This window comes from Oculina patagonica, chromosome 12, assembly GCF_052425735.1.
Source record: "Oculina patagonica isolate OP01 chromosome 12, crgOcupat, whole genome shotgun sequence".
Classification (NCBI taxonomy): domain Eukaryota; kingdom Metazoa; phylum Cnidaria; class Anthozoa; order Scleractinia; family Oculinidae; genus Oculina; species Oculina patagonica.
Window position 1 is genome coordinate 2,136,538 of NC_135769.1, and position 22,180 is coordinate 2,158,717.

Sequence of the window (22,180 nt, forward strand, 5' to 3'; positions counted from 1 at the left end):
CGTGCTGTTTCGTCACAAAACTGGTTTGACCGGTTTCCCTGGGAAATTACTGTTCGTGAAAATACTGTCACGTGCGTGCCTTGCACAGTGTAACACGGACGCAATCTTTCCTTCTGGTCTATTGGAAAATGACGAAAATGCTACGAAAAGTAGCGGAATTTTCAGCGGAATTATCTTTTCAAGATTTCTTGATAAAACTGCGTTTTGCAATTCATTGTGTGGAGTTGATTCTCTTTTGAAAAGCGGCCGCTTTCCTTTCAGGCGACACTGAATGCCTTTTGTCGGCTACACAATATGACCTTACCATGTAACTGGGCGGTAAAGTACAGATTAGGCGGCCGACGGTTTCTTTTATTTCGCAAGAATATACAATGTCAGATGTCTCAACCAAATCTGATGTGAAATCCACCCAGCTCGCAGCGTGACACAAATCATCTCTTGTAGAAACAATATTTTTTGCGACCAAACTGCAGAATAATTTTGCTTTGTAAAACTCCTCCAGTTTCAAAGTTCCGTCCTTATTTCCGCGCGCGAGAACGAGCGCGCAGCACACGCGACGCGCGGAAGCAAACGTAACCTGCGATCAGGCTTTCTTTTTCGGGGAGCAAACGTGTCACGGACTACCAGTCTGAGTTTAAGAGGTCGAGTCAGGGTCTGAAATTAGACTGCTCAAAAGTGATCATAAAGCATGTCACATACTCGCACCAATATCAGAGAGTAACCCTCCTCCCCCCCCCCCCCCCCACACACACTCCACCCCAACCCAGGACGTCCAGGGCTCGAAAAGGTAAACTGTATTTCCAAATAATTAAACTATAAAATTCGACGACGAATCGAGAAACTATTTCAGGGCGATTAGAGCCTGTTGGGGTGCCGATTTTCAAATGCAAATTAACGTCGACCGGTTTATCTGAAACCAAAATTACAGTAGTCTGGTTATTATTCACGTCACTGGCTGCCCGGGAGGCTGACGTTCGCGCGCAGCGCTGCAGCAGCATAACATTTTTTCTGCCCGCAAGCTTCGTCACAGATATAATAGACCATAATACTCAAAGTGTTTTCCAAACCTTTATTAACCTACAGCTCTCTTGTTAAACCATTGTCAGTTACAAAACACTCAAGAAGTGATTCTTTGCATAATCAACAGATCAACAGAAACTGCACTTATGAGCACTAAAAGTAGACAATTTAAGCCCGTCTATCTATCTATTCCATGGTCCACAAAAGAGGTGCTACATCTGGGGTCCTATCACTGTGTGCGCGTAAGGGCTCCTGCCCCGCCGCCGTATCCGTAACCTTTAGGACCAAAGTTCTTTCCATAACATGCCTTGCAGTAGATTTCACCTTCTTCTATAAAGAAATATTTATAAATGTCAGTGTGTGGATTGGCATACAGCATGTATATAAAGAGATAACAACTGATCTCGTCCGCACTGTGAAACGAGGCCTCCTCGTTCTTTTGCGCGATGTGTCGCGCTCATGAAAAAAAAAATCTATTTTTTTTCCAAAGCATGTCGCGACGAGGAGTATTGCCTTTCCCTAGGCCCTGGATGGGATGCTACTCCATCGTAGGGTTACTTCCAGCATATTTTTTAGTCCCTGCAACAATTTGCCTGCGCCCTCGCACAAGAACAAAATACAATGACCCGGTGTCCTAGCCGATTTTGTCCCCCCTGGATTTTGTCCCCCCGACCAAATCCGCTAGCGGAATTGTCCCCCGGACAATATCCGCAGCCGAATGACCCCCGGGAGACAATATCGCTAGCTGATTTTGTCCCCCCTTCGCGAATTTTGTCCCCCCGTCAAAAGTGATCGTACTTCGCTACGTACTCCTGGAGTCGTAAACGAAAAAAGAAAAGACGATAAATGTGAATACGAATATTCATGAACATTGAAAAGACGAAATAGACAAGAGGGTGAATGGGGTTAACCGAAGCGAAAAGGGCGAAAAATATACCGACTACCGACAAAACGAGAAAAATATTACCGATTAGCGACAAATAAATCTAACCGACAACTGACAGGTCCGATGTTGTACGGACGTTTGTATTCAGAAAGAACAGCATTTTGAATATATTCTTGCTAGGAAATCATCGAACCACACCAATTCAAAATTTAGTCAATATAAAGTTTCCTTCACCTTCGAGCAACAGCGGAGGTTCATGTAGGACAGTGGCTCTGGCGTCCCGCTGTTGTTTTTCACTGCACGTTGTTATTCATGTGGTGACAGGCAGAGGGGATGTTATTGAAAGCGGAGGTTGGAAGGACATAGCCGGGTTGTGAAAGGTGTCAAGTAAAAAAAACTAAGGAGTTAGGGTAAAGGAGCAGGCGATTTTGGAGGGTGAGTTTTGCTGGCGAAAACGTAGGAGGAGTAGATGGGAGTGGTGAGCAAATAATGGAGAAGAGTGAGTCAAGTGTGTGGAACGCTATTAGCCGTATAGAGTGTGAGGAAGTAAATGTAGTTGTAGTTAAGTAAAGAAATAATTGGTGAAGGAGATAGTATCAGGAAAGAAAAAGAAAAAACCCAAAAAGAAGAAGGAAGAGTAGACTTTTAATGAATGACTGCCTTAAATTATTTTGAGAACGGTAAATTAGTTTGTTTAAGTGTAGGTATATTGAGAGAGTAGAACGGTGAAGTGTAAAAAGAGAGAGAAAAACAGATAATGAAAATGAGACCGAACCGAAAGGAAAACCGAAGAGTTACCGACTACCAAGTGGCCCCCCATAGACCAGAAGGTTCGTGTACCAAAACCGAAGTATAACGGAAGCAAAGTATTATCTAGAGTGAGAAATAAATTTGAGTAGTGTGAGTTATAAAAAAAAAAAAGGAAAATGACTAAGTAATAGAAATAAAGCTTCGAATAAAGAGTGATTGAGCGTAAGAAGTGTTTTCGAGGGAACGTTGAAAAAAGGAGTGGGTGAGGAAAAAAGTTAAATAAATTGTTGAGGGGGGACAAACGGCGAGGGGGGACGGCTAGCGGATATCGTCCGGGGGGACAATATCCGCTAGCGGATTTGGTGGGGGACAAAATCGGCGGGGGGACAAAATCCGCTGTGACACCGGCCATGGTGAAGTGTGGGATTGCGGAAAACTATAATTAATTCCTTACTTTAAAGAACAAGGCATAGCTCTTGAAAATTAGACAATTATGCTCTATGGTAGTCCAGTCCCTGATCAAACTCTTCAGCGCGCAATTTATAAGAGTTGAAAAAGGGCGCGCGGAAGAAAGAGTTCAGGGACTGGACTAGCTGTATGGTTATTCAATGAGACGCAAATAAGTATAGAAGCGTTTTCTGCAATCCCGCGGCGGCCAGGGGCTCGACGGCGGACCGCTCGATCTCATGGGCCCTACGTCTTTCACGACCCCAGTCAAGTGCAAACGCGAATTAATAACATTATCAACATCAGCCGTTAACTTACTATCGCTGACAGTTGTGCTGTCTAATCTCTTGTTACATTCTTTGCAAGTGAAGCATTGTTTGTGCCATTTAGCTCCCGCGCCTAAGACTTCTTCGGCCATGTAGACCGATTTTCCGCATCGTGGACATTTCGGGCTGCCTCCAAATTTGTTCATCTGTGCAGAAAAAGAATCAAAGGGACTTTAACAAACACAATTGCAAGTGCTAAGCCGGTGCGAGATGCTAGGTTCTCGCAAACATGTTTTCCAACCGTGAATGCACGACCTGGAAACTTGCATTAAGATAAAAAGGTTTGGCTTAACTGCAAGAATACCCTGCCACATAGCTACTAACTATGCCTGCCACTCGAACTAAACTCCACGTAAGCGGCTACGCGGTACGCAGAAACTAATTAATTCAAGTTCAAGTATGAAAAAATTAATTCAAAATGGCGTCGCATGTTATGTGCATGCTGCGCGGTACTCAGTGCACAGTGAGAAAAACATTAAAAAACTACTTGCTTGTTTCTGTGAGTGGACTATTACTCATAGAACAGGGGCGCTATAAAGTCCATAAATGATAGCAGTAAAAATAACATATAATTTTTTGGTACTTTTTGTGCCAAAATTTAAAAATAACATGAACAACAACAACAACATGAAAACAAAATGACAAACAAAATGAAACACGAAAACCTCGTTCTTTGATCCATGAGCACAAACAAGCGCGTTTCATATGAAAATACCTCGTTCCTTACACGTAGCCAACGACAAAGACAACTTATACTCTTGCGTTCATTATTTTAACTGCATACCGCATACCGCGTCGCCAGCGAAAAAGATAACTTTAGTCTTGCATTTATTACTAATTGCGTACAGCGTACAGCGTAACCAGCTATTTTCAGTAAAGGACTCGATGTGGTAGGGTATCCTGCAGTAACTAAGGTTTATGGTTAAGAGCTACCTTTAAAGAAGACAGAGCCTCTATGTAAAGCTGAAAGAGACAAACTGATCGGCTTGAATACTGCTTTTTTCGCCTCCTCGGCTTCGCACGTTAATTACCCATAATTTTCACAGCATGCCATATGAATATTCAAATTTCTATTGTGAAATATTTAAGCTTTCTAAAATCGGCTTTACAACTTGTATTCGTAATAAAATGAAATAGAAATATTTTGGCATTGTTTAGGTTTTTTTTTTGTCGTTTTCTCGGCTATTTGAAGCGCGCGAGAGCAGTTCTAGGAGTTTATGTTTTCGACTCGTGTTATGTACAGAATACAAAAATTTACACAAGGCATGCAACTTCGACATCGAGGAATCGGGTACCGCTTCCGAAGAAGAAATATATTGTGTAAAATAAAAACAAAAAGAAAACAATGTAATTAGGGTCCAGTAGTAATCCTTTTGTCCTGTATCTATTCAGGTTTTGTAAATTCACTCAACCGAACATAGTAACTGATCAACTGATCACTTTTGTTCGGGGTTCCGCTAGCGGATTTGCACGGGGACTCCAAATCAGAGGGGGGTCCAAATCCGCCAGGACCCCCGGGGGGCACTCCCAAAATGGGCACGGGGATTGCCGCTGGATGGGGTCGCATCACGACTGGACTGACAAATGGGGCGCCCAGAAAAGAGTGACGAATGGGGTCACACTTCCGGAGAGAAAATCTGCAGTGTGATACCTAAATACGTTTCCGTTAGAGTTGCTTGACCCAAATCTGTCGATTGTCGTTTCCCCTCCTGTATTCAAGAATGACATAAAAGGAATAGGTAGACGCAAAAACAGAAAGTGACAAGGGCGAAATACATACCCAAAAGGAAAGAGGGCGGAAGAATGACTAAATGGGGTCGGGGCGAGAGGCCAGCGGCACATACCCAACAAAAATGACCCAAGTACCCCCCCCCCCCCGGGCAGGAGACCGGTCGAACTAAAGTCTTGAATAGGCGTATCCTGGTTCTCCTTCCTATTCCTCTGGCTCCTATTCCTTCCCTAGTCTCTGAAACGCACCACGTGCCTTCTGCCGTCCGGTTAGTTAACAGCTTGCCGTTCTCTTTTTTGTTTGTCCTCGTGTGCCGGTGAAGAAGGGAATACCCAGCCTTAAAGGGGCTATGTCACGCAATTTTAGGCAATTTAAGCACTGATCAACTAGTTGTTACTTCGAGTTTGTGATTTTAATAATTTCCTTTCGCGATTCGTCCCTTTACAACATAAAACTTCGTTGAAACTCGATCTCGTGTACTCGTCTCGCTTCGCTAAAGGACTGCCAGTCTAACGTACAATCGTTATATTCAGGTGATCACGTGTTATATCTATACAAACAAAACAAGTTCTTGCGCAATAAAGCGTTCGTGAATGTTCTTTACACTAGTCATAAAATTAAGTGAAATATCACAATAACAGCTTAAAACTGTAGACGACTTCAAAAATCACAGAAAAGCCATAAAGAGGCATGGATGGGCAAAATTCGAGACATTAAAACAAATTGCGTTCGGGTAAACTTGAAAAACCAGTCGGCCCGACTTTTTTCAAGCTTATCTCAATTTTTTATGAAAGTGCCATTTGCCATGCACGAAAACCATCCTTGTTTGTTATGTGGCCGTGATTTTGCCAATAAAAGACTTTTGCTCTGCCAATTTGAGGATTAGAGAATTACCTAATATACCGTGACCTAGCCCCCTTTAATGACCGTGCTTGCTTTGTTTTGGAGCCATCGTTTTGCTGTAGTTTATTGCTTGGTACATAAAGAATACAGGAGAACCCGAATAGAGGCAGCGTGGCCGAGTGGAGAGCGCCGGACTTGAAATCTGGAGGTCCCGGGTTCAAGTCCCGTTCTGACCACTATCTGGATTTGTTCTCGGTCGTCCAGAGTTCAAATCCTCGTCATGCTTGTAATAGCCAACTGTCTGCCTCCTGCCAGTTGGATTTTAACCACGTTATGTTTATTTTATATTTGTTCAGTATTTGTTTCATATACACGGCCCCACAGCCAGCTTTAAACACAAACCGTGTATAAATAAAGTTGCTTTACCTTTACCTTTTTAATAGGTTCACTGTGTCCGAGAATATTCAGACAACGGATGTCGACTTGGTTGGCAAGCTGTCAAGGAACAATACGTGGAAAACATATGATGTAAAATATAAACTTTAATGGTGTATCAGATTATCAGATAACTGGATTCAAATTCAGTGAGAAGCCACCAGAGATAACGAGAGCGACAGTTTGATCTATCGTTACAGTCATAGACTCGTTTTCCAGTTCGATCCACCGACCTGGAGAAAACTTGATTGACGGAAACCTTGACACCAAGGGACTACTGATTATCTTTTCTTGGAAAAAGAAAAAAAAATTTATACTGCGCATTATATCTGTTCTTGTCTTTAGAGAATTAGGCAAAGCAATTTTAAGCATATGCAATTTTCTGCAATTTTACGAAAGCTTAAACTTTTTCTCGACCCATGACCAAGCTGAACATGAGAAACAATCCGCCATATTGTCATTTTTAACAACAGCCTGAAGAAGATCAGTGAAACTGATCGAAACGTCGAATTTTAAATATTCTTAACCTCGGAAAAGATCCCGGAAAACAGTGAATAATTTTAATTCCATAGAATTGATATCCAAAATACAAAGGATACTACCGATAAATGCACAAAATCACTTTTTGTTACAAAACTCTGAATATATTCATTGCAGATAACATTGAGCTATTTAAGCTATCATCATCATCATCATCATCATCATCATCATCATCATCATCATCATCATCATCATCTTATGGTGTCGCGCGCATAAACGCCAGATAATAATGACAATATTTTCTTGCAATTTGTCACACAACTTGTTGCAATGTTACCAACCACGTTCACAAGTTGCGGCGATAAACATGTTGCTTGGCGAAAAAGAAAACAGCAATAGAGACCCTTTCCAACAAACAATAGATAACGCCATAAAAGGAGCGAAAACTAGTCTTATTGTCCAGCCAAAATCCTAACCAAAAGTTTGATACGGGATGTCCACGTTTGGAGAATAGATGTACCCCCACGCGTGTGGCGAAGCCGCGGGAACAGTGACAAATCTTTCGTTCTCGCGGCTTCGTCACTCGCGCGTGTATTCCCGAAACGTGAGCCTTCTCGCCAGCAGTTGTGTTGCTGCAACTTGCTGTGATAATAGGTTTTTGGCTCTCTAGACTATTTCTGCAATGTCTCTATAGCACTTCAACTCCCTGGGGGAAACACACGCTTGCTACGGAAAGGCCAGGATCTGTTACAGGAATCTTATCATCGAAGACCAACTAGAACAGGCAGACTGAATCCAACATAAGGTTTATCCAACAAACATAACCAAAGAATTTAGCACTTCATTACAGGGAAAAACGGGATACATCATATTTAAAAGTCTTAACTAACATAGATCATGCACTTTGTAAAGCACAATTGGCTATAACGGAATTCATCTTTTACAACATTAATTACTTCCAAAGCAGTGCAGGTGGATAACAGTTATACAAAAGGCTAGTGCGGGTTCCGTTACACTTCAACGCTAATTACAGTTATGATCTTCAACAAAACAACAGGTGTTTGCTACGGTTAATGAACTGAAACATTTTCTGCTATTTCAAAACCAAAACAATAACTTCTATGTTGGAATTTTCTATGTCTTATCAGCGAATGCGAATGAATAAAATCAAACTAAATCATCGTAATTTCTCTCCTCACATTGCAACACGAGTGGTAACATGCAATGGCCTTTTACTGTAACTTGTAATGCAACATTTTCGCGCGACAGGTTGTAAGACAATGTTTTCCTATAAATTTCCTTGATGTGCCATTGAAAGCAGTCAAAATGAAGAACTTAATCTTGAGGGCCCTTACTAGCTTTCTTACACTTTCGATGTGTATTACAAATTGCCTTGATGTCACAGTTCGCCTTGATATGGGAATAGTAGGACAGAAACCGCTGAACACTGCAGTACATTTTTCCACGGCAAGCCGGCATTGGCACAGCGGCTTCATTAACCAAGAGTTGTATCTTCATCTCAGACGCATGAAATGCCCCGTTGATCGGATTTTCCTCAGGACAACCGCTTTTGCAACCAGCACTCTCAGGCTTTTCTTTATTATTTGCGTTACTTTCGTTTTTCTCGCCGTCGAGTTTGCATTTATACAGCACAAAGGCAACGTTAGCGGACATGGGCGCTACATCTGAAACGCGAAATGTTCGGTTAGCTTGCTGATCAAAATTGTTCGCTCGGGGAGGTACAGAGTCGTTGTAGAGTCCGAGCATCGTCAGAAGAGGAATGACAGTTCCCGTATGTGCAAATCGAAAAATACCGTGAGGCTTTCCCTGTTTGAGGAAACTTTCAAAACTGTCTGTTATCTCCTCGTAGAGCGGACAAGCCATTTTGTAGTTGATTTTACGGCCATAGCTCCGGTCCCAGTAAAGCTTTAAGTCGCTCAGATATTCCACAACTTTGAAATCTGCTTCTTCAAACACAGCGCACCAGCTTGCATCAGCGCTATCCGTCTGAATACCAAATGCGCACATCAAAAACATTTCTAGGGCCATATCTGGACGAATTGTTATCTTCTTGGCCAGTTTAAGCCTTTTGAAGATGTTTCGAGCAACTTTGCGCATTTCTGGGCCATTAAGAAATTTTCGATACTCCGAACCAGCGTTTTTCTTCGCAGTAAGCTTCTGCCATTTGGGGCACGCTTCGAAGATTCGTAAAACTATATCGTCGTCGTAAGAACCCGAAGATTTCACCGCCACGGGACGAAATTTCGCCGATCCCAAGTGTCCTGTTCCCTCGAAAAGGCCTTGAGCGAACGCTATTGCGCTCTGACTTGATCTTAGCTTGTCAGTAGCAACGAAGCTGTAATTATTGTTAGAGTATCCATGTTTTAAGACACCGGGAAACTTGGCAAGAAAGCGTTTTGCTATCGAATACATCTCCTCCAAGCCAAGCGCAGACATCTCTTTGCTAGCCGCTTTTAGGATATCGGACGGTATGCTCCAAGGAAGCGAAAGACCATTGTAGCGGAATGTAGTATTACCAGGGTAGAATCGATTTATCTTTTCAAGCAATTCTTTCATCTTCTTAACACGATAGCTCCCAGGATATCGTGATCCATGGCGTATCACCATATTGATATGCACTGGCTCGCAGCCAGGTGGCTTCTTGATGGCTTCGCTGGTGAAATGATACGGAGTTTTATCGCTAAACAGGAATGTTTTAGCTGGCGATTTCGTTGCCAAGCCATGGTCTGAACAGAACATCAGCAGCAGCATAGAAACCCCGACCAACACACTCAGTGAAGTCGCCATGTTCAGAGCTACAGATACTGTGACGCACATTCCGTGCGCACTACGTTACCGTAGATGTGGAGGATCAAATTCATCCTTTGTCAAGTGACGCCCTGCTAGGGTGAGTTACGTTATCACTTATCTGATCCCAATAATTTTGTCGGCAGTTAAATATTCGTCATCTTGCGTTGCGAGTGTTTTACTTGGGTTTAAAAACTCGCAACGTGTTGCCGAGTCCAAAGTTGCGCGAAAAATCGTTCCCGGTACCATGTGACACGGTGTCTGAGTTTTCGCGCAAAAAATCGTTGTTTAATACGAGTTGTTCCGTATAACACCGCCTTAGACCCCTAACAGAGCCTCTTAAGCATATGCCGGATAACCTGCCCAGTGACAAAAATATATTCAAAGAAAGAACTACTGGAAATATTAAAGTGGCAAGAAAATCACAACAGTATGTACTAAATAACAGGGGGTTTGGGGAAAATAGTTGTGGTACCCAAATTAGTGTAAATTTTACCAAGTGTCTCAAACGTATTAGATGAATTCGGCTTCTTAGTTCACCAAAAAACCCCAGATCCTCAAAATTCAATCCTGGACAAAACTAGTTGAGACAAACTCGTATCTCACACTTTTTTGCGAATGTTTTGACTTCAAGCGGGTATCCTCCTCGCCCTCCCCCCCCCCCCCCCTTTTTTTTTTTTTTTTTTTTTGGGTTTTTTTTTTTTTTTTTTTTTTTTTTTTTTTTTTTTTAAATTTTTTTTTTAATTTTTTTATAAAATAAAAAAATTTAATTTTTTTTTAAATTTTTTTTTTTTAATTTTAATAAAAAAATTAATTTTAATTTTTATTTTATAAAAAAAAAAAAAAAAAAATAATTAAAAAAAAAAAAAAAAAAAATTTTATTAAAAAAAAAAAAAAAAAAAAAAAAAAAAAAAAAAAAAAAAAAAAAAAAAAAAAAAAAAAAAAAAAAAAAAAAAAAAAAAAAAAAAAAAAAAATATTAAATTTTTTTTTTTTTATATATATAAAAAAAAAAAAAAAAAAAAAAAAAAAAAAAAAAAAATTATTAAAAAAAAAAAAAAAAAAAAAAAAACAAAAAAAAAAAAAAAAAAAAAAAAAAAAAAATTGAAATGTGGGAGGTACGAGCTGTGGTACCCAAATTATTGGTACCAAAATTTGGCCAAGTGTCTCAACAGGTTTGTCCAAGATTGAAATTTGTTTCAGGCTGAGCTCTCTCTCCTCCGTAAGGGCTCCTTCAGTGCAAGAGGGGGGGGGGGGGGGGGGGGGAAGAGTCGTGGATTTCGTGATTCGCAAGAACGTAAGAGACTGGGATTGAACTCGTGACGTCATCGTCTTCCGGCGGCGTCTCGAAAGCGAAAATGGCGGCAGAAAGTTCAAGTGGAGCCTCGCAAACAGAGATGGCCATGGAAAACGATTCTGCAAAATATGGAGAAGATGTTTCACCAGCAAAAGATGGTGGAGTGCGAAAGATTATTAAGGAAGAAGGCCACGGTGGAGAATTGCCGCCGATCGGGAGTAAAGTCAGAGTTTATTATTCTGGGAAGTTGATGACAGGAGAGGAGTTTGACTCCAACTTCGGGAAAAGTAAACCTTTTGAATTTGAGCATGGAAAAGGTAGGCGTAGGTTTTGCTGTTTTTGCATGAAGGCGAGAGGCTCATGAAGAAATTCGATGGTTATATTTATTGTAATAATCGTTACTGTTTACATAAGATCTTATATGATGGAAATCATGTACGAGCAAATTACACTAGTCAAGCGAGGCGATATAGGCAGGCCAAACTTCAATTGTTTTTTATCGGAAAATTGAGCTTTTAACTTACTTATAATCTACTGATTTTATTTTTCGAGTACGGTATGTAGGATTGCACATGACATCCAAACGACATTCATTTATTTTCTTTTGAAATATTGACAACAAATATGCACTGAAGTAACCTTGTAATAGAGAAAACCTCCAGAAAATTGCTGTGGAAATCATCCCAGGACATGTTTTGCCAAACACAACAACGTTCCCATACTTTTCTTGTCAAAACTCTGAGTTTTCGGGGAAAGTATCATCATTTACCTATTTTGCATGGAGTTTTCATTTGTCACATTGGATTGAATTAACATGTTTTTGGAAAGTGTGTCAGTTATGGTTATAATAACTCACATTTTTCGACTACATGTAGGCGTGAGAAATTGGTTCATAAGCGTGAGATCGAAATTTTCAACTCGCAGGCATGAGACTCACGCCTAAGGCGTGAGAGTTGGCAGGTATACATACAGTAAACACCCGCGTGTAAGAACCTACAATTTTCTTAGTTTGGCAAAATAGGTTCTTGTATTTGGGGGTAGTTATTGGTAATTTAGGCTAAGTAGGTTCTTAATAAGGTTCTTAATCTCTAAGGAGGAGCCATAGTTTTTGATTGTACGAGAAGAAAAAAATGGGTTTGGTCCTTCATTATACAGCATTTATTCATAACTGTATTGCTTCAAGCCTCATGCAAGGTCCAAAGAAGACAATTACAGTCTATGTGAATCTGTCTTTTCTTTATTTGTAAATACAATTTGTTGATACAATTCTGTTAAAAATGTTCGTAGAAATTTTCTATAACCCACATATAAGAACCTGCTGAAATTTGCTTGGCTAAACAGGTTCTTATATTTTGGGGTATTAAAATGGCAAATTTCTGCCAGCAGGTTCTTAAACCACTAGGTTCTTACACGCGGGTGTTTACTGTAACAGTACACTGAGTAAATCATGAAAATGTAAACTGAAACAAGCATGCAACTGCACCAGCAAGTGCAATTTGAGAGGTGCTGGTCCAAAGGCAAGCTGGAACTTGGAGTAACAAGTTTTCTTCAAACCCTGATTATTGCGGTTTTCAAAGATATGCTAACTCTGAAATTCAAACCTCAACCAACAGTTTACGCTTTTTGCTTCTGTCAATCATCTTAGCAGACCCATCGGGAAACAGAAGTTCACTTCAACTGGGTAGAAAGGTCACGTCTCTTGATTGTTATTAGTAGATATCGATCCATTTTTTTTTTGTTTCTGTTTTTCAAGGTTTGTTTGCCATAACCGTAATTATGATTGTCGACAGCGAAAAACGCATTCATCAGTTGGACTTTGAACTTCAGCATTCGCATGTTATTGACAACTGTAATAAAGAATTCTAATTTTGTCTTTTTCTTCCTTAGGTCTTGTGATACGAGGATGGGACATTGCTGTTTCCACAATGAGAGTTGGCGAGACTAGCCTGTTCACTATTACACCAGAATATGCTTATGGTGAAAAAGGAAGTGGGCACAAGATTCCTCCAAATGCTACTCTTCACTTTGAGATTTTGTTGGTTGAGTGGAAAGGAGAGGATGTCACAGTTGATGGACAAGTGACGAAGATTGTGCTGGAGAAAGGTGAAGGTCATGAACGACCTAACACTGGTGCTCTCTGTGAAGGTCAGTCTTGATTCTGTTTTTACCCTGTCAGAGGTCAACATTAAAATTCTCATTACAGTTAAACCTTGATTTTAGAGACTCACTGGTAATCGCAACTGGTTAATTGGATGGAAATAGAAAATTGAGGTTTGGATAACTGAGGTACAACTGAATTCATGCTGTTTTTTTGGTGGTCAATAGAAATGTGGTTTCAGATTTTCTTCAATATTTCCTTGATTTTGTAAATTGAATTGTTAAATTAATATTCAATCACAACTTGATTTAGAACTTAAATGTCTGAATTGATGCAATGGGTAAGCAAAAATTCAATCAATCAATAAATCAATAATAATAATGGATTAATATGTGAAGAGATAGAACTCAGAAAAAAATTCTGAGTTCACAGATCTATGGGACTCGAACCCACAACCTTCTGTACACTAGTCGGACGCTCTAACCACTGAGCTACTGAGAACTCTAATGGTGAGCAGTGGTCATTTGTGAGTGACACAACGACTGCATCACGCAAATCACATTATGTCAATGAACACACACATTTAACTGCATCATGCAGTCACGTAGTACTCTCAGAGTAAATAAATAATAATAATGGATTGATGTGTGGAGAGAAAGAATCGGGGGTGGAAGAGGAATAATGAATAATGAATAACGGGCTAAAACAGAAAATGAATAAGGAATATTTGTGGTTCAATGCTTGGAATAATGAATAAGTCATTTCCAGTAAAGGAATAATGAATAGTGGTTATTCACCGTGCGCAAACATTATCTTTTATCTTCAGGCCAAAGGGAGGGTGGGACACTCAAAATAATTAATTGTATGATGGGCATCTAAAATAGTGCAACACTTCTACTAGAATGCCTAAAATAGCGTTTCTGGGGTTCAAAAAATGAAAATTTTCCCGCAGGAGTATGCCCCCGGACCCCCCTACTTTGTTACGTATCAGGCAGCAACAACTCCATCCCACTAACTATCTGGTTGCAAACAATTAAAGCTGACACACAGTTTTCGACACAGTGACAATCACGTCCCATCAATACACTACAGTATTTTTGTTACCACTTTAAACTGCAATTTTGTCTGATATTCGAAATTAAAGCTTGATACATTGTCATTTTTTGGGGGGAGTGGGGTCATATAAAAAATTAGGATTTACGAAGGGGGGCAGGGTAAAAATATCTGATAACGAAGGAGGGCAAACGCATTTTTCAGGCACTGTCGACCAAATTCCACCCCCATCCCATACAAAAGGAAGGTTTACTTTATTTAGGCAATAGGAAATAATGAATAACAAGAAAAGTCTTTTTTTAATGGAGGAGACTGGGCGAGTGAAATCTGATTTGGACAAGTGAAATTATTTTGAGGATCACTTGCCCAGATGGTGAGTGCTCCAAGATTTTGATTTCCACCCCTGAAACATTAAAATTTTGCCTTTAAATTTGAAAATATTTCTTATTTTCTTTCTTGGAAGTAACACTTGGTTGGTTTGGACTGTGACAACTGCAGGTATTGCACATTGTAAACTGTCAGTTGTAAATATTATCTGTCTATCCATGTTTTTAGTTTGGTTGTTATTCTAAAAGTTTCTTTATCTGCTCATTCTTTGCATGTAGCTCACATTGTTGGACAGTATAATGGGAAAGTGTTTGAAGATCGTGAAGTTTCTTTCTCCATGCGAGAAGGTAAGTTTAGTGACGTCTTCCATAATCTACAGGTACATGTGTTCACACTTTGCTTTACCGTATTTACTCGAATAAGCCCCGCAGCGCTTATTGTATTTTTCGCGCCTCAAGTGCGGCGCTTGTTGGAGGGCGGCGCTTATTTGAGGGCGGCGCTTATTTGAGGGCGGCGCTTATTTAAAATTTGGACACCACAAAGAATCTAATCTTTCACAGCAATTGAAAATAGCGTCTTTTGATTGTCAGTATTCGTCTCTTTTTGAGGAGAGAAGTGGTGCTAGCTGTCCTGGCAAAGTCCGCGGCCTTCACAACATTTACAGAACTACATATTGTAAGAATGTTGGATAGAAAAACTAATGGGCGAGCAGTAAAACAATCACTTTTGATGGAAAGAACTTTCCAAGTTTGTTTTAGAGTTGCTTTGTAGGACTTGTAGTGCTGTTTTTATTTAAACGAAATTCCTTGAATAAGCACCGTGCATCGGGACTGTGGCGCTTATTCGGGGGCGGCGCTTATTCGAGTAATTACGGTATCTTCCTTATTGATAATTAAACTGAAGTATATGAAAAAATTCATACATGTATTTGAACTGCGAAAAGATGTAAAGTAAAGAAATAATCCTTGCAGTGAAATTGCAATTAAAGAAATTGCAAAGAAAAAGCCTGAAAAGAATTTAGGGCTTTAATGGAATTTGAATCTGTGACCTCCACAATACTGTTGCGATACACCACCAACTGTGTTATGAAGCCACACATTAGTAGCAAGGTCAATTGTGAGTTCTTATTTCCTGTAAAAGAATAGAATGACATAAAGAATATTAAAGAATTCATATTTGAACTGCAGATAGATGCAAAGTAAAGAAAATTGTTTGCTTTTAGGTTCAGAGGAGGGGCTTCTTGCAGGTTTGGAGGAGGCGATGTTGAAGATGAATAATAGTGAAAAAGCTAAAGTTTGGATTCATCCTGGGAGGTGGGGGTTTGGTGAGGCAGGAAAACCAGAGCTTGGTATTCCGGGAAATGCTGGTCTAGAATATGTAATTCATCTAAAGAAATTTGAGAATGTGAGTTGATTTCAATTAGTAATATTGTGCAATTCTACACATGGACATAGTTAATAGAAGGAAATGGTTAGGAAGCCAAGCAAAGTTCTTTGTTGTATGCTTTTGTTCACTATTTTGGGGGTTGACCCTGCACAAAACCTGACAAGATAGGTGGTTATATGTGGACATGCAACTAACCAATAGAAACTTTGTGACAATGCAAATCATACATAGTGTGTGAGCACACAACAAAAGATGTGCAGGGTCATGGACCTTCCAACATAAATCTTGGCCTCGTTGTTAGCTCCTTTGAAGTGTGCCAGGCTTCCTAACCATTTTCCTCTATTAACTATGATGTAAATTAGCTTTTACTTTATTTACTTTATCTTCAGATTGAAACACAAATTAAATGCGAAAACTAATATGACCAACAACATACACACCATAAAATATGTACAGTCACATGGTCACAAATTAAATCATTTAAGTGGTTGTTAGTGCTGTAACTTCACTGAATTGTTCAACGGTTAAATATTCTTTACCAAAGAATGTGGACATTTTAGTTATGTATTCAATAGAGCTCATTATCAATAGCACATCTTCAAAAGTCTAGCCCAAAATTTTCAAATTTGTCTTCAATTATTTCATCTTTTTGAAGTTTGTCTTCAAGTTCAATGAGGTTCTTTTCCTCAAGTTCAATAATGTGATATTTAATTCACCTTCTCCAATCTTATCTTAACTATTCTTGTTCCTTTTTGGTCACTGTTATTCAGTGGGGAGGACAGGGGGGTCGGAACCTCCCGCCTCCCGTACCTTTTACTCCCGCTTCCCGTACCTTTTACTCCCACCTCCCGCCCCTTTCCGTAGCTGTTCTCTCATTTTTGTTCCATGTCTATTGCAAAATATAATGAAATTTTACGATTTTTCACTCGTTTTCTCCTGGTTCCCGTCACCTTGAGAATCCCGCTTCCCGCCGTCTCTCCTCCCGCTTCCCGCCCCTTTTCTCCCGGTCTCCCGCCCCCCTGTCCCCCTCCACTATTCAACACTGTTACGTGTTTGGTATTCCTTCAATTTTTGACATAGCAAAAAATGACTTTGTTAATTATTGTGACAGAACTCCTTCAAAACATAAAACATGATATAATTTTATTAGTCTAAAACTGAATTATATATCACAGTATTGTAAGTTACACAAGTAATAAACTTAAATTATCGTTTAAATTTTGAAGGCGAAAGAAAATTGGGAGTTAAGCAATGAGGAAAAAATCACAATGGCATCTACACTAAAGGAAAAAGGAACCAAATACTTCAAGGTTAGATATTGTATTAATTTAAAAATATTGGGAAAAATGGTAATGGTAATGGTTCTTGTATAGTGCATTCACAGAGCTTAATGCGCTTCACAATTAGAGTTACGGGACAAGATCAGTCAACAGAATATCAGGCGCCTTTGGCAGGGCTCGAGACTAACTTTTTTGCTAACTAGCCAAGTGGCTAGTGACAGCTTTGATTTCACGAGCCAAAATTATTTTCTACTAGCCACAATTTTTAAGCATAGTTCCTCTTTTAAGGGGAGGGGGGAGGGTGAAAACAATGTCCGATAATGTTTAAACCTTTATCCGTAAAATGTTCCTAAATCTTCACGTTTTTTCCCCTTAAAAAATTGGGCTTTGTTCTTCACTATAAAAATTGTACATGTACATACGTTTTTGTCAACTAGAATTTTGTTTAAAGCTTCACATTCTACATAATGTCAACAGTTTACTTGTTAGTTATATTCTCTGAGAGACGATTTTTATAAATGCGGTTTCTTGCCACTAATGCCTGATTTTTTCACTCTTCATTTTGGTTAGTGAAAGGCCAAAACCTACTAGCCAAAACTGCATTTTTACTAGCCTTGGGCTAGTTTTCTACCGTTAGTCTCGAGCCCTTGGCAGCCGCTATCTGTCCACCCAACCCATGGATTCCTGTGAATAGGCCAGACCACAACACCAGAAACTCCGTGCCCTACTCTTTGCGATAAGTGTGTGGGTTCTTTAACGTCCCCTGCTGACCAAAAAGCAATCATTACCATCTCTGCAGAAAGTTGGCTGTATATGTTGTGGTTATAGTACCTTTCATTTATTTATTACACATACATGTGCACTGTACATTATAGACTGGAGACACCCCTGAAGGTGTTACTGTATGTCATAACCATAGGGGGACATGACTACCTTTCTTGAAGAGGAAGATGCTAAAAATTTACTCTGATTTTTTCTACAGGAAGGGAAATTTAGCATAGCACTTCAACAGTATGTTAGAGTGGTTAGGCTGTTAGATGGATACTTCAATAATGAGGAAAAGGAAAAACGAGATCCTCTCATGTTGGCGGGGCATCTTAATCTTGCTGCTTGTCATCTGAAACTCCGTAATAACTTTAAGTGTATTAAAGAGTGCGGAAAGGTAAATTAGTTTTCTTATTGTTAGGGAACTGTTTTCAATAAAATGATCTTTGCTTACCTGATTTCTTTGTTAGGTAGCAGCCAAGTCTGATCCTGCAATTTAACAAGTGTAACACAGAGCAGATTTATCTTATAAGTGAGGGATTTCTGGCTTCTTATCTACCCCACAAAGTCCAACAGGAAGTGATGATGATGATGATAAATCTTGTCATGTATTTTTCGCAGGATATGATTTAAGCTGATGACAATATTTGTAGATCCATTCTAGGGCAATTTTAAATTTGTCTGCATGAGTGTGAGCTAACAGACAAGATACTGGGCTGGGGGTTATAGATATAAGGCATTTGAAATTACACCAATTGATACAATTTTCTTACCTTTCTGTCATTCTAGGCTCTTGAAATTGACAAGGAAAATGTAAAGGCCTTATTCAGACGAGGAAAGGTATGTTTATTGCAGCTATCAAATGTTACTTTGAATCTTTGTACAATTACAATTTCAACAATATTGTGTAGTGCTGGGTTGCTGATGTGCATAAGATAACTTTCCATGTTAGACACTGCAGTAACAGTTGGGGGGGGGGGGGGGGGGGGGCTGACATGCAACTACAGACCAGTTCTCTTCAAACGTCTTGCACGTACGCTTGTAATTTGTTCATTTTAGATGTTATTATTTCTTTAACAGGCAAGAGTAGCTATTAATGATTTGGAGCTGGCAAAGAAAGACTTTGAACTTGTGCTGACAGTCGAGCCAAACAACAGAGAAGTACAGCAACAGTTGAATGCACTGAATAAGAAAATTAAGCAGCATGTAGCCAAGGAAAAGGTTATTTTCGGTAAGTTTTCTTTTTACAAAACTCCACAAGGATCAATTTTATTGTGACTGTGAAAAACTAAAACTAAAGTAATACTTAGACAATCACGTTGGCGGTAAAAACCTTAACAAACCAATCACAACTCGACTTTTGGTTAGCGCGGGAAAAGCGAAAAAAGCGCGGGAAAGTCACAACGATGTCCAGAACCATTGGCAAGTGCGAGAAACGCGGGAAAATCACAAAGATGAAACCGTTGACAGGCGCTGTTAAGCATGTAACTGTCGGCAATACCAAACATGTACAGCCTGCTCTAACACAATCGGGGCAAACCTGTTTTTAACATGCCTTTTTTTTCAGTCGCAAGCGAAATCAAACTAGCTTAGGTTCACCCCCCCCCCCCCCTTAGACACCAGCTTCATGTTTTTGCTTCAAGCTCTGCTTAGTTCAGTGCCTGATACTTCGATTTATGAGAGTCTGACATTAGAAAACGGATAAAACTTCGTTTCAAATACGAAAGTTTTGTCACAAAATTTCAGTCAACTTTATATCAAGACTGTCACGTTTTGTCTATTGTAATAAATGTTCATGTACAACAAAGGGTACTTTTGGATTTTCAGGCTCCTTGTTCAGGGTCTCTACTGTGTGTATATATGTCACTGGAGACTTAATTTAGGAGCCAACAGTAACAAACTGTGAAATGGTTAGCTCACTGGATACTGATCATGTCCTGAGAGCTTCTAGTTCACAGTTACAATCTTGTGTTGAATATTATTGTTAACAATTTTTTACGGTCTTAAGTGCGTGTGGTTATGGCTATGAATTGACAACTTAATCTCCCTTCTATCCTGGAAATCTCGCAATTATAGCCCAAAGTGGTGTAAAACAGACATCTTAAAATGGTCGAGACAGCAGCAAAAATTTAGAAAATTTCAAAAATAATACAACTTTTTTAATTTTCACAAACATGTTTCGACGGTACATCCGTCAATAATATATTTAAATCTTCTCATTTTAAATCATTTTCCGAGAAGAATATTTTTTGTTGCGGGTTGGCCGGAAAAGTCGGGTCGCTTTTTAAAAATCAATTCTTGTGCGAGTGACCTCGTGACACGCCCAACGGCTTTACGCTAGGTGAAAATTTCACATACCCCCTTGCTCCAGGTTAATTACCCTTACTTTATAACAACTCTATTACAATTTAAGAAGAGAAAAAAAATATTATTGCAAAAGGGTGTCGGCAGAGAGGAACCCAGTCCTCATGTAGAGCCGACCCCCTAAAAAAGAGAAATAATAATAACATATATACGTGTACCGGTAATATAAGATATTTATAAAACACTCTAATTATTTTATTTTATTTTATTTGAATTAATTTAGTTTATTTTAATTGATTCATGAGAAACTTGCACAGACGCCTCTTAAATTAATGAAAATAACGTTCCTTTAAAGTTTACCCACTGCATGAGCCATTAGGCCACCAAATCTCACATCTTAAAATAGATTAGTTCTAATACAGTAAAAAACCCGCGTATAAGAACACCTATTTTGGCGGTTCAGGCTGATTTGGTTCTTATATAAAGGGTTACAATCTGCAAAATCAGCCTGTAAGTGTTCTTAAAAAAAGTTTCTTAAAATAAGGAACATACTAGGCTACCAATAGATGTAATCAATATGTATGCACACAATTGTATTTTAATTTTAATAAAATTGAAAAATCAAGGCAATACTGTACTGTAATTGGGGTGGGACTATTATGTGTGCAATGAAAAGTAGTGTTGATCTTTGATATTTTTCCATATAAGAACAACTTTCATTTTTCAGGCAGAATGTGTTCTTATATAAATGGTACTTTATTTCCTAAAATCAGGCCTGGGTGTTCTTAATCCACTTGTTCTTATACGCGGGTTTTTACTGTAACGCTAATTCACAAATCTACTATTGAATTACGGAAATTGCTCCCTTGTTTCGCAGCTAACATGTTTGAACGACTGGCACGCAAAGAGGAGCAGGAAGGAGCCGTGCGTACACAAACTCAAGACGTCTTCAAGGAGGCCACGGAAGAAGAAGAATTACGACCCAAAGAACAGTCTGAACCCAACGAAAAGAAACCGACGTCACTTCCGGTGGATAACCAAGTGACGTCATCAACGGAAGTAAACAGGCAACAGGACGAGGAAATGAAAGAAGACGAAAAAGGAGGCGTGATATGCTGACAACAGGCCAAAGGACAATGTCTAATAGATAAAACTAGACCCGGTTTTAAAATTCGAAACTAAAGCTCAGTGCTTTATAGGGAAATACAATTTTCTTATAACGATTGAGCCCGCAATTTGTCCTTGTAGGCCAGTCGGGTTCCAACGTGACATGACGTATCCTCACCATTGGAAACTGGCGTGACTAACTGTTTTGCAGTTCAATGTGCGCTAGTCTTCACGCTACTGCCAGCCTTGTTCAGTATACATTGTAACTCATTGTTGGTAGATTTGACATTCAAGACGCTCGCATAAAATGCATTCATAAGTTTAGTGTTAGATTTTATCTTATCGCATCTGTTTTCCACTTTTTGCAAGGAACAAAAAAATAAACATAATTAAATTGTACAGGAATTGTAACGAATGTTAATAAATATAATACCATAACCACTTCCCTTTGGAAGATATTTTATGTATAGAAAACAATTGATTCCGGAGATGCCCAGTTTCCTCTGCAGGAAACTTGGCACGAAGACAGGGAGGGGAATGTCAGGGTTGCCACAGGTCAGGAAATGGTCAGGGAAAAATTATATTCTTCAAGGTCAGGGAAAAGTCAGGGAATTTTATTTTGAGTCAGGGAAATTTGACATTTTGAAGAAAAGTCAGGGAAAATTGGAATATAACATCGCTGATTTCATACAATTGACGGATGGAAGAAACATTTCAGGTCAATCCTGACCCCATACAAAAATGGCGGGTAATTTAAAGTTCTTTTGAATGCATTTTAATTACCCTCACCAACCTCGTTTTTGAGTTGATAATGAGTGTAATTTAAATGCAAACAGAAATA

The 22,180-nt window shown here is 39.3% G+C and overlaps 3 protein-coding genes across 3 annotated transcripts; 1 reads left to right on the forward strand and 2 right to left on the reverse strand.

The window, feature by feature from the left end:
- Positions 1 to 1,055: 1,055 nt before the first annotated feature.
- On the reverse strand, positions 1,056 to 4,532 carry LOC144631373 (cysteine and glycine-rich protein 2-like). Its single transcript, XM_078489798.1, has 3 exons — positions 4,363 to 4,532; positions 3,422 to 3,575; positions 1,056 to 1,350 (listed from the first exon to the last, which is right to left on the reverse strand). Exons 2-3 carry the CDS (start codon positions 3,573 to 3,575, stop codon positions 1,250 to 1,252), a joined length of 255 nt encoding a protein of 84 aa, XP_078345924.1. The 5' UTR covers positions 4,363 to 4,532; the 3' UTR covers positions 1,056 to 1,249.
- Positions 4,533 to 6,525: 1,993 nt separating this feature from the next.
- Positions 6,526 to 10,413, reverse strand: LOC144631993 (multiple inositol polyphosphate phosphatase 1-like). The gene is made up of 2 exons (XM_078490580.1): positions 8,116 to 10,413; positions 6,526 to 7,554 (listed from the first exon to the last, which is right to left on the reverse strand). The coding sequence occupies exon 1, from the start codon at positions 9,752 to 9,754 to the stop codon at positions 8,252 to 8,254; it is 1,503 nt and encodes a 500-aa protein (XP_078346706.1). The 5' UTR covers positions 9,755 to 10,413; the 3' UTR covers positions 6,526 to 7,554; positions 8,116 to 8,251.
- A 587-nt stretch (positions 10,414 to 11,000) lies between these two features.
- Positions 11,001 to 21,782, forward strand: LOC144631274 (peptidyl-prolyl cis-trans isomerase FKBP4-like). The gene is made up of 9 exons (XM_078489666.1): positions 11,001 to 11,336; positions 12,907 to 13,164; positions 14,776 to 14,844; positions 15,720 to 15,901; positions 17,110 to 17,193; positions 18,146 to 18,325; positions 18,718 to 18,768; positions 19,009 to 19,159; positions 21,110 to 21,782. The coding sequence occupies exons 1-9, from the start codon at positions 11,081 to 11,083 to the stop codon at positions 21,349 to 21,351; spliced, it is 1,473 nt and encodes a 490-aa protein (XP_078345792.1). The 5' UTR covers positions 11,001 to 11,080; the 3' UTR covers positions 21,352 to 21,782.
- Positions 21,783 to 22,180: the final 398 nt, after the last annotated feature.

Bases quoted from the DNA above. Each gene is read 5' to 3' on its own strand.
- LOC144631373 (XM_078489798.1), bottom strand. From the start codon at position 3,575: ATGAACAAATTTGGAGGCAGCCCGAAATGTCCACGATGCGGAAAATCG. The intron at 1,351-3,421 runs GTAAGTTAACGG...ATTTCTTTATAG, and splicing joins CAGCACAACTGTCAGCGATA to AAGAAGGTGAAATCTACTGC.
- LOC144631993 (XM_078490580.1), bottom strand. From the start codon at position 9,754: ATGTGCGTCACAGTATCTGTAGCTCTGAACATGGCGACTTCACTGAGT.
- LOC144631274 (XM_078489666.1), top strand. From the start codon at position 11,081: ATGGCGGCAGAAAGTTCAAGTGGAGCCTCGCAAACAGAGATGGCCATG. The intron at 14,845-15,719 runs GTAAGTTTAGTG...GTTTGCTTTTAG, and splicing joins TTCTTTCTCCATGCGAGAAG to GTTCAGAGGAGGGGCTTCTT. The intron at 18,769-19,008 runs GTATGTTTATTG...TTTCTTTAACAG, and splicing joins CCTTATTCAGACGAGGAAAG to GCAAGAGTAGCTATTAATGA.